Source organism: Erythrolamprus reginae, chromosome 2, assembly GCF_031021105.1.
Source record: "Erythrolamprus reginae isolate rEryReg1 chromosome 2, rEryReg1.hap1, whole genome shotgun sequence".
Classification (NCBI taxonomy): domain Eukaryota; kingdom Metazoa; phylum Chordata; class Lepidosauria; order Squamata; family Dipsadidae; genus Erythrolamprus; species Erythrolamprus reginae.
This window is the reverse complement of record NC_091951.1, coordinates 46,279,207-46,291,034: the sequence shown is the minus strand read 5'-3', so window position 1 is coordinate 46,291,034 and position 11,828 is coordinate 46,279,207. Positions and strand designations below refer to the sequence as shown.

The 11,828-nt window shown below is 37.2% G+C and overlaps 1 protein-coding gene across 1 annotated transcript in view; it reads right to left on the bottom strand.

Annotated features, from left to right (window-relative positions):
- Window positions 1-3,211: 3,211 nt before the first annotated feature.
- The window catches only part of PRKAR2A (protein kinase cAMP-dependent type II regulatory subunit alpha), an 83,614-nt gene continuing 74,997 nt past the window's right edge, over window positions 3,212-11,828 (bottom strand). The window contains exons 7-11 of the mRNA XM_070738096.1: window positions 11,556-11,657; window positions 10,735-10,809; window positions 10,187-10,252; window positions 8,911-9,049; window positions 3,212-7,151 (exon numbers count right to left, since the gene is read on the bottom strand). Coding sequence (XP_070594197.1) covers window positions 7,018-7,151; window positions 8,911-9,049; window positions 10,187-10,252; window positions 10,735-10,809; window positions 11,556-11,657 — 516 coding nt within the window. The 3' untranslated portion in view covers window positions 3,212-7,017. The remainder of the gene's footprint in view (window positions 7,152-8,910; window positions 9,050-10,186; window positions 10,253-10,734; window positions 10,810-11,555; window positions 11,658-11,828) is intronic.

Sequence of the window (11,828 nt, the reverse complement as noted above, 5' to 3'; positions counted from 1 at the left end):
GTCGGGGCCGCCACAGAGAAGGCTCTTCCCCTGGGTCCCACCAAACGATTGTTTAGTTGACGGGACCCGAAGAAGGCCCACTCCGTGGGACCTAACTGGTCGCTGGGATTCGTGCGGCAGAAGGCGGTCCCGGAGATAACCTGGCCCAGTGCCATGAAGGGCTTTATAGGTCATAACCAACACTTTGAATTGTGACCGGAAACTGATCGGCAACCAATGCAGACTGTGGAGTGTTGGTGTAACATCGGCATACCTAGGGAAGCCCATGATTGCTCTCGCAGCTGCATTCTGCACGATCTGAAGTTTCCGAACACTTTTCAAAGGAAGCCCCATGTAGAAAGCATTACAGCAGTACCGTATTTTTGGGAGTATAAGACGCATCTTAGTTTGGGGGGAGGAAAACAAGGGGAAAAAATTCTACCTCTGCCTCCCAGAAGACAGTACAGATGATATACACCGTTTGCTGTGTATTTCTGTGCATGTGTGCCTGACCCATAGAAATAGCAAAGAATTGGAGAAATTTACATTATGGCAGTATATTAATCCCAGAACGTTTTCTTAAATGTAGCCACCCTAACTCTTCTCAATTGTTTAAATAGATTTATTCCAAAAATGACCAAGTCAGGGTTTCATTCAGCTGCCTTATCTTAATACTAAAACAGGACACTGTTACATTTCAGATTACACTTGAACAGATGCTGTTAAAATTGATGTGGCTTTCTGGAAGTATACATTATTCTCTGCTATTTAAAAGAAGATACAGAAGTTCTGGGCCTCTTCAGATCAAACATTTATTTTAAAAAGCTTCATTTTGTTAAGTTGTCTATAAAGCAGTCTTTAAAAAAAATAAGTCTAATCACTACAAATTTTTTTAGTTGCAGAAATTAAAGGTGCCATTTCTTAATTAATTTCACATGCTGAATTCAAATATTATAATGAAATTTGTTAGTTGGCTCTAGTTTTCATGCAACAGACATTTTCCATTTTCCACAAAAAGTAATAGGCAAGTAACGTGCCAAAACTTAATACATATATATAAACCCATATTTGTTTATTAAAATTAAGTGAATTACATTCACAACAGTGAATACATGAAATAATCTATTGTATATGTTTATCAAGAAAAACTAAATTAGCAAACAAGTTTAAAATGTTCAAGTTTAAATTTCTCATTAAACTTGTCTTCAGTTTGTGTCCCTTTTGCTTCTCTTGGCTTTTATTTTGTATTCAAGGAAAGGATGGTCTCTTACAATTGTCCAACAGTAGTCTGTAAGCATTGATACGCTCCATGTACCTCAATCACTTTTTTCCATAGCTGCAACGTCTTGATGGAAGCGCTCCCCATCCTCATCACTCACTGCTCCACAATTTGATGGAAAAAATCAGATGAGAGTGTAGAAAATAAATTTTAAAGGACATGGTACAACCAAGATTTTTTTGGCCTGGATGAATTTACACTTCCTTGTAGTTTGCTGCTTCATTGTTTCCAAGAAAATTTGATGTCACTGACATGAATGCTATCCACACAGTCTTTTCCTTGCCAGGCAAGAGAAAGAAACTCAGCATTGTTAATAAGTTTGCGGATCTGTGGGCCAACAAAAATTCCTTCATTTATTTTTGCAGTACTGAGCCTTGGAAATTTACTTACCAGGTACATGAAAACTGACCATTGCCTTCATGAAGTTTTTCATTAATCCCAACTTGATATGTAATGGAGGCAGTAAAAGCTTGTTGCTGTCTACAAGTGCTGGATACTTTACATTTGTATTCCCTGGTTGCAGTGTCTGCTGTAGCAGCCAGTCTCTTTTGATATAGTGTAATTCTTTCGCATGATTGTCCCATTCACACAGGAAGCAGCAATACTTAGCATATCCACCTTGAAGACCATGTAAGATAGCAACCACTTTGAGGTCACCACAGATTGACCACTGATGTTGACCGTAATAAATGCATTTCTTTCATTGCAACTGCACAAACAACTGGAATGGATGGTAGCTAATTGCCATATGCAGCAATACATATTGCTTATGGAATGTTTGGATTCTGAACAAAAACTTTTTTTCTTAGTAAGGTCTTTCTCAATGGGAGGCACTATACAAAAATAACAATTACTGACATGATGTGTTGGTTCTCTCCAAAGCATTGGCACTGTGAAAGGCATAGAAGGCCTTTTCCCATTCAACCATTGGACAAGTCTCAATCCACATGAATTACAGCATGTGTGGCACCCAGTTTTTGTCCTGGTCTCCTATTTTGCAACCGAAATCCAAGTTGTAGGCTTTCTTAATCATGGTTGTGATCCTTCATTTTTGAAGTTTCTATTCTATTGGTCACCAATACTATGTAATCTATAGTGTAAGTTGCATTATGCATTTTATGAACCTTACTTCATTAGTTGGTTGCTTATATGATCTAAACTAGAGCCCCTATACATTTTAAATGTTATTTTCATTTTTTACCACCCAAAGTTATTTTTCACGCTTGCAGCTTTTAACCTGTAGAATGGTGTATAATTTGAACATTCTACAGATATTTATAGTTATTGACTTACCTCCTTACATTGTTTCAGCAGTCTGATTAGCACAAGATAATAAAATTCTGCCTCTGCCTCCCAGCAATTTGCCTCCTTGCAGCTTTAGTTTCAGTTTTCAGTTTTGGCACCTCGCTTGCCTGCAGTCTCAAATCAGCTGAGGGTCAGGAAGCTGATAATCAGTTGCTTGGCTTAACAGGCTATGTGCTGCAAGAAGGTAAATTGCTGGGAGTCAGAGGCCAAAGATGGCTGGGTGAGGCTACATTTGGTGTATAAGACACACCCAAATTTTCACCCTCTTTTGGGGGATAAAAAGGTGCATCTTATCCTCCGAAAATACAGTATGTCTCTTTGGGGATAGATTGCTTCAGGGAAGGAGGTCATCTCTAGGAAGGTTCAAGCACAGAGTTCCTATAGAAGGCAATCTTCTTAGTTGATAAAAAGTGAGGAAACCGCTTAAATGAGCATTTTTTTTTCCATCTGAGAATAACACAGCTCTTGAGAAAGAGGGTTGGGTTGAAATTATTCCTACTTCTTGCACTATGCATTTTCATTTTAGTTTTTGCTGCTGGTAACTGATTGGCAAAGCTTGATTTTAACTGCTCCTTTGGGTAAATGACTTCATTTGTTGGATTAAAGAAAGCACACTCACACATGTAAAACCTCTAGTCAGAAAGGATGGACATGGCATGTCAGCTTTTATTAGTTGAAAGTAAAATCAAACATCAGATCAGATTGAGACCAGTGTCTTATGTGGAAGATACTTTCTTCCCATCTTGGGCAACACTACAGTGCAAGAACAGATCACTCTGCAAAACTGCTCACACTTTGAAAACAATCATGTGGCAGATGTAAAAGTGATTTAAAATATGCCCCCCCCCCCAAAAAAGACAGAAACTATCCCTCCTACCTAATGCAACAGAACAGCTTATCAGAATCAATGTGTGTCCTTCTCACAGGCAAGACACATTTAAAGCTCTTAAGAGCCTTGAGGTAGCATCTTGATGCAAAATTAAAATTACCTTTTGGACCAGGCTGGAAAGCATCCACAGCAATCCACATGGTTTTAAGCTTTAGCTAGGCTCAGTAAAGATGTGTCATGCTCCTGCCAATTTAGGGACTATGTTTTCTTTTTCCTGGAAGATCAAGGTCCAGCATAGTCCTACAGCCTGCTCAAGGAGAACCCACAGAAAAGGCCTCTTCAAAGGAAACATGTGCTTAGAACAAACAGAAAACATTCGCCTTACACATAGTATTCACAAAGAAACCACCCCAAAATCAGTGGAGAAGACTTGTATTTTTGTCCAACTAATTTTACAAAGACATTTCAAGGGGGGGAAAAGATGACAAAAGGGATGTCAGAGGGGGTTTTTTTCTCCTAAAAGCTGCACTGTCTGGTCAATTTGTTTTAGGGTTTGTCATCCCCCCCCCCCCCCCATTTTAATACATTGTGAATATTTGTGCTGTGACATCAATAGACATATCTTAAGAATAGGACACTATAAACTCTTCCCAGAAACCTCAAAAAAGATATGTAGGTTAAAAAAGGCAGTCTCCGAAGACACCACTCTGGTTAGCCACTTTGCTGCTGAGTTCTCTTATTAAAGCTAGACTTCACCAACTACCACGTGAATGAACACTAGATTTGCCCTTAGAAAAGAATATTACACAACATTTTGAAACGATGTGCAACATGAGAGGTTAATGAAACCAAGGTAAAGGAGGGATACAAGGATGGAAATAAATTATTCATAGCTGGTTTCGGTGAAATCCAGCTGGATTTGCAAAATGAAAGGGAAATCCACAAAGGAAGGAACAGATGTTTACATGATTGCTCTAGCTTTCATTCCAAATACTGCACAACAAATCATTTTAAGTTATACATTATAAATAATTTCTACTGTGACACTTCCCAAAGGCTCTTTTAAAAAATAATTTCTTTAATGAGATAGTCAACCAAAAGTTGAACTTGTATTAAAATCAACTGATGACAAAAGAATCTGTTCCAACTAAGTCTAAGGATGGAAGTCTCAAACAATACTCACAGTAATGTCAGTGACCTACTATCGTAATGAAGTGATCCGTAGGACCGAGTTGGTCAGCCATAAACACACATAGGTTAAAAAATTTTGCACCAATTGAAGATAAACCCACTTTAGGATTGTGCAAATCAGCCCTTCAGTTTGTCTGCTTTCAAAAATAATATAGGATTTTCATTTAAAGCAGAACATGTATAAATTGGTACTAATTCATCCTATTCACTTTGATTTGAAAATGGCTTTACTTTGACTATATCCTCAGTTCATTTTTCCTGGATCCTTCTCTTATCAATGTAGAATCCTCTTCAAAATATCCGAACCCTAGCAAGTGCTTCCAAATATTAACTACCGTAAGTGGGAGAGACACTCCAATTGTATAACCTTTAAATTACATCACAAAAGACACAGGCTCAGAGCAAGAAATGGAAAGGAATGACTCTGTGGCCGAAATGGTAGTTCTAGAACACATTTGTTGGGTTCAGCTATAACTTGGCCAAGACTTGAGATATTTTTTTAAATGATTTGCTACTTATACAAGAATAAAGGCTGTACCACTTACCTTTCCTCACCAATCCCTTTTATGAGATTCAGAGCCAAGTAACAGTTTGCCCAAATTGAGAAACATACATTTAAAATCTTTGGTGTAAAATTTTTACATAAATAAAGCATATTTTTTTCTCAGATGTTCAAATTGTAGCAAAGTTTGAATTTATATACAGTATTGGGGGAAAGAAACAAAACATGATGGCCAGGGCATCAGTGATTTTTTTCAAAGGCAATGATTATAAAAAGAAAAAAATATTTTCAAGGGCTATTTCCTGATTCAACAATATAAAACACTTAAATCTTAAATTAATAACACAGAATAGACTTTGTAAAAAGGGATAACAAGCTCCAAGCCAAAAGGCAACCTATGAATTGGATTTATAGCTTTGCCAATGGGAATTCAGAATTATAAATCAAATTTTGATGGCAAAATGACTTAAATTTTGGCTTGTTGTATAAGCTGAAAATCCACAATGAATGAAAATTTATTCCTAAAACACATATAAGTTGAGAAACACTGATAATGGAATTGGCAATTGTATGGTCAATTTCATACAGAATCAGCAACCTCTTCCCTAATAATCTCTGATGCTACATTTAGATGATTTTTATGGTAATTTCTTACATGGTTAATACTTGGGTAAAACTTAAGAGTTACTTCTTTTCAGTAATTATATATAAACTGACAGCTATATGCCAATTCAAGCAAGATCATAAGAGAAATGCAGCTAAATAAACCTGCATTTAAAAAGTGCCTCCAATACAAGTTAATTGTCCAGAGATGAGGTTATTTTCTATTGTAGCTTTTTTAAAAATCATTTTTGAAGTAAAATGCTGTTAATTTTCAAAAAGGACTTAGCAAATAGGTATTGTATTTGGAAACTGTATACCCAATTGTTATATAACATTGTAAAATATTACAGTACAATGGACCCCATTAGTACATAAATATTTCTTAAGTTACAAAAAAACCCAACCCTTTTTTCTTTTTCTTATTTTAAAAAGCATTAAAACAGATTTTGCCAATAGCAATGCCATGCAAAATCTAGAAGTACCAAGAATACCCATAAGCAGAAATTTAAAATAAAATTCTGCTGTTTCCCAGCAGGCCAAAAATCGGTCCAATTTAGAAAACAGCAGCAAACCTTCTACGCAACCTTTGCGGCTCCTGAACCTCATGACCTATGATTCAAATTCACTAGAGCCTTGAAACTCTGCTTAAGACATCTCACAATTCAGCATTTTACTTCACTGTCCATTATTTATCAACCAGGTTCCTTCAGAACCCTTCAGCTTTAAACAACCACACTCTCATTTCCAGAAAAAAACAAGAACAAACTGGTTAACCTGCAGTTTCTACAAATGTCCCATTCTTTTTGACATTCAAATCCAAATGTATCATTATTAAAATCAGATTTCAATCATGTAAGGAGGGGGGAAAGCTGCCAGCAAGAAGGTAATGTTAAGAAGGGGACTGTTTCCAAGTGTAGGAACAGCCACCAACCTTCCAGATCTCTGATTTCAAAGTTTGTTCTTCCTTTTTTTTTAAAAAAAAAACCAAGAACAGCAGACTGCTCCATTTCTTTAGTATCAGGCACTTGAATTGTTGGGAAAAACATGCCATTTTGAACCAAGCAATGTGAAAAGAGGATTAAGAGACTCAGCAGTAGGCTAGGTCTAATAACAAAATTTCAGCAGCAAAGCGGAGGCCTGGAGTGAGCCCTGAACCCTCCAGCTATGCTGAGACCTGCATAAGTTTCTTTTTAAAAAATGCCCAAGAAGACACCAACAGCCACTGTCCCGTAGTGTCCTTTTTTTTTTTTCATTTGTGTGGTGCTGCGCTGTTACTAATAGGAGACTTTTCTACGCCATGAACTGAGAAGGCATTGAGGCACTCTGCGCCTAATTGCCTGGATTGACCAGGTCCATGCTTGAACCAAACAAAGCCACCAGCTGCTCTTCATAATGTGTTATATTCCTCTTCATAATGTCCATGCAGGGCCCAAGTAGCCGCTCAAATGCTTGCACATCCATAACTGCACAGAAATAGAGAAATGTGATTTTTACATCAGTTCCAAGGAGACTGCCAGTCCAAATTCTTTTTTTTAAAAAAAACAATGAAATAAATTACCCAGAAAAGCGGGGGGGGGGGGGATCCCTGCAGAATGAATAAATGATTTTATTTTAAAGATCCTCAATCTAATTAACTCTGAGCAACTGACAATTGAAAAGCAAGAAAAATAAAAACTTGAGGAACTTATTGCAGATATTCAAAACAGAGCAAGAAACAAAGCAAAACTGAAAAAAAACAACCTATAGGGGGGGGGGGGGGTCAACACCCCAAGGCCCAGGAGAACAGTCTGATTTTTAAGGATTTTTGGAAGCTCATAGGATGGGAATCATGCATATCTAGGGAATATTTAATTAAATGGAATTATGAATGAAGGGACAGGAATAAACAATTAGCTCTTTCTTTTTTTGTATATGCCTTAATGTGACCAAAGAGATTTTGCCATTATTACAGACTCAGTAATTCAGTTATTACTAGTGTTGGGCGAACCCGTTGAAGTTCGGGTTCAGCGGGTTCGGACAAACTTGACGTCGGAGTTCGGGTAGGTTTGCCAAACCCGAACCCGAACCCGAACCCCTCTGGCCTGGCGGGAGGTGAAGTGCTGGAGGGATGTGTGTCAGGCTCCATCAAGCGGGCGATGGCTGGGAGCTGCTGAAAATCCCTGCCCCCAGTTCTCTCTCATTTCGGCGACACCGGCCATCACCCGCTCAATAGAGCCTGACACCTCCCCCCCAGCACTTCAGGATCCCGGCTGGCAGCTTCAAGCGGGCAGTGGGTGGGAGGGGGAGGCGGGGAGGGCTCTGAGTCAGAGCCCTCCCCGCTTCCCCCTCCCACCCACCACCCGCTTGAAGCTGCCAGCTGGGATCCTGAATAGCCAGCCGGCAGAACCTGCCTCCCCACCCCTCTGGCCTGGAGTGAGGTGAAGTGCTGGGGGGGGGGGAGGTCAGGCTCTGGTTCTGGAGTTGCCCCTCCTGCCCCCCCTCAAGCCGAGTCGGCAGCTTGAGCCTCAGAGACCTCCCCCTCCCACCCACCATGGTGTTTGAGCAAACGCCGAACCTGAACACGGACTTCTGAAAAAGCCCGGGTTTGGTTTCGGTATGCTGAACCCCGCAACGTTCAGCACGGACCCGAACTATGCAAGTTCGGTTCGCCCAACACTAGTTATTACCTTTAAATTAGAGCAATCACAAAATAGTCCCAGAAGTAAGAACTCCCAAGGACGGACAAAAGAATCTTGGAAATATTAAATGCTTCCCTTCACTATCTTTGAAGTAGATAATATTACAAGATCTGCAAAGTCCAAACTTATAGAATCTGTCATTTAGGGCTATTTAATTACAACAATGAATACTTTGAAATATAGCTCAGTTAAGGAGGAGCTGCAACTTCTCACTTCCTTTTAACATTCCTAGAAACCTAAGTAATAATGGAAATCCCATACAACACCTTATTAATTAAGTGATCATAAAAGGCTAACATGCTTTGAAATATAAGGTGCTAATAGTGGGAGAAAAGGTTTCTTCAAGCTTCATGGCAATATTCTAAAAACCAAGTATCATATACAGTATGCATTCAAGGGATTCCTGAAACTTGTGATTTGTATCAGAAGTATAAAAAAAAGTCATTGGAAACAAATGATGGATCCAAACAGAACAGTATGGAAGGCAGAACCAACTGAATCCAACTCTAATAGTAATTATCACAAAGGAAAACAGAGTTCTTACCTAAACATTTAACTACCCCAACAGCATAGGCTGAGGCTGCTCTTGGTTTGTTAGTAACTAGTGCAAGCTCTCCAAAATACTGTCCTTTTTGACATCGAGCAATTTCTACCTCTTGGCTTGCATCTTTTACCAGGACCGTCTACAAAAGAAATTCAAGACACAGAATTGATTATTTGCTGACAAACTGTTAGGAAAAATATTTCACTTTCCACATAATCCTGAGATTAACTGAGATTGTCCTGTTCTCAGTTCCATATCTGTCAGATGTCACATCAATGTATGGTATGTTTGCGTGTATGTTTGCTTTTAATAATGGGGTTTTAGTGTTTTTAAAATTATTAGATTTGTTCTTACATTGTTCTTGTTATTGTTGTGAGCCGCCCCGAGTCTATGGAGAGGGGCGGCATACAAATCAAATCAAATCAAATCAAATCAAATCAAATCAAATCAAATCAAATCAATAAATTAAAGCTTATATGAATTAAATGCTTTGAGGTTATGATCCTTTTACTCTAAAATACGCTCTGCAAATTAGGTTATCCAGGAACATGTGTCCATATTAGTAAATTAATATGATCTAGTCCTAACTTCTTGACATGTAACCTGTTCATAGGATATTTCTTTTGCCAAGCCAAGAAATGAGTCCTAATAGTACACACACATCTTAAGCACTTCTTAAGCCAAACATTTACCAATAAAAATGTATTTGCAAAGGCAATTTCATTAATGAAAAATGTAAGTGGCCTTTCTAACTTAATGTCCATTAGATCTGTTAGGAACACTACCCAAAAATTCACAATAAATGTAGTGCTATATAAAACTAATTAGCTAGGAAAGTCTAGGAATCATAGTACCAAAATAGCTCAAGGAAATCAGATTATATAAAGTATAAATGGATTTACAATAAATTAAATAACAACATATGGAGGATGAAGCCCATTACTAAATTAACACACTCTCTTTCCCAGGCTATTTAAAAGCACATTTAAAACCTCACAAAGGGGCTTTACAGAATAAGCTTGCTTTTCCAACTTAACAAGATTAACTTCCCATCTCATTGCAATTCTGTTTTCAAATCCTATCTTAAACTGCCATAATTGGTGAATCATCTATGGTTTCTTCATTGCTATCCTCCATCTTTCTTCCAAGTATATAGTATATGACACAGTATGGATTATTTTCAGGAACGATTCCTTGACTGTCAATTCAATGAGATATTTAAAAATATTAAATGATTCTAAATTTTAACCATTACACCAGAAATAAATGAACTCACCTTGCTTTTAATCATGATCTTTACTTCACCAGATTCTACAATGAAAAAACTCTCCGCCTTATCACCCTGTGACAACAAGATTACAGATGTCTTTGGATTTTCTGAAGTGTTAATCAAAATCAGTTTCAAACAAAGTAATATCATTTCTGAGACTGAGCTACGAAAAGCACACAGCAGGACAGAGAAAAGAATCTATGCCACTAATCTAAATTGTGGAAATATAAATGAAATTTGGGACGATACTGAAATATTTCGATGGAAAAGGATATCCTAATATAAGGGTTACTGCTGCTTTAGAAAATTACGGCATACTTTCCAAGTATTGTTTGAGCAATCGTTTTGATTTTGAAAAGTAATCACTGTATTCTGTATTTTAGAATCCAAATAATACAGAATGTAAATTAGCAATTTTCTACAAAATACAAAATAATTAAGACAATATTTTTTACATTTTACTAAACATTCTTTGCAATCCATTTTTAAGAATTCTATTCTAATTCTTCCAAATCCGATATATTTATTAAAGGGGGAGAATTGCACTTATATACCTGAGCAATGATGCGTTCTCCATCTTGATATGTTTTTTCTCCTATTACATCAACAATCTTCATTCGCTCAGAGGGCTGCAACAGTAACAAAAAATGAATTTAATATGGCCTGCCCCTTTCTTTGGCATAATCTATTTCCCCAATGCTATGGAGGTTACATGTTTCATACTAACTTTTATAATCATGCATAATTTTACTCGGAACGTCTACATTCTGCAGATATCATATACCAGTTTTTTTCCCATCCATATCTATTCCCATGTCCCCCTCACTTTTTGCATACATCTCAACCCACAAAAATGGACACATTATACTCTAGGCCTTTTCAGGTGTGTGTGTGTGTGTGTGTGTGTGTGTGTGTGTCTACTGAAGAGGAGCAGCAGGGACTGGTTCCATCACCATTAGTTATAGAAGCTAATACATTTCTTTGCTTTCATTACTAAATTGATTAGAAGAACGATGATTACAGCTTAGCTTGTAGTCTATGTTAACTTATCTGACAACTAACTTGTTATTGCTAAATGTTCATGCTATCATGATATACAAGTAAGTTCCCAATGTAAAGAAACTAGTTTAGATTATAGAGGCCAACTGTCATACAGCAAGATTCAATCATATATTTCTTGGCAGACTCAAAGAAAAATATACATAGAGAACCAGCCAAATCTGTCTGAAGAGCTTACTGAAAAACCTATCAAGATTATAAAGTAATTGCTGTCATAGATGCTTTCCTTAACTCCCAACCTCCTCTTAAACATTTACAATGCTGAGGAAAATCTAATTAGACATGCTTTCCAGTTCATTTCCACAAAGTACTTTACCTCCAGTGATTTAAGAAGAGGCACTGATTCAATAAATAATTCAAACGTTTTCCTTTTCCTTGCATTATTTTTCAATATAATTCTTCTGAATGTTACACGATCCTTCAAGAAATAGAATAAAAAAATTATTTGGTTATTTCTGAGCTAATCAATTTAGAACATCAACACAAACATAAAATATACCTATATAGAACAATGGCCATTTTTGTATGAATAAGTAGTATATTATCCATTTGTATTAATATTACTTCTTTTTTTTTAAACAGTCTACAT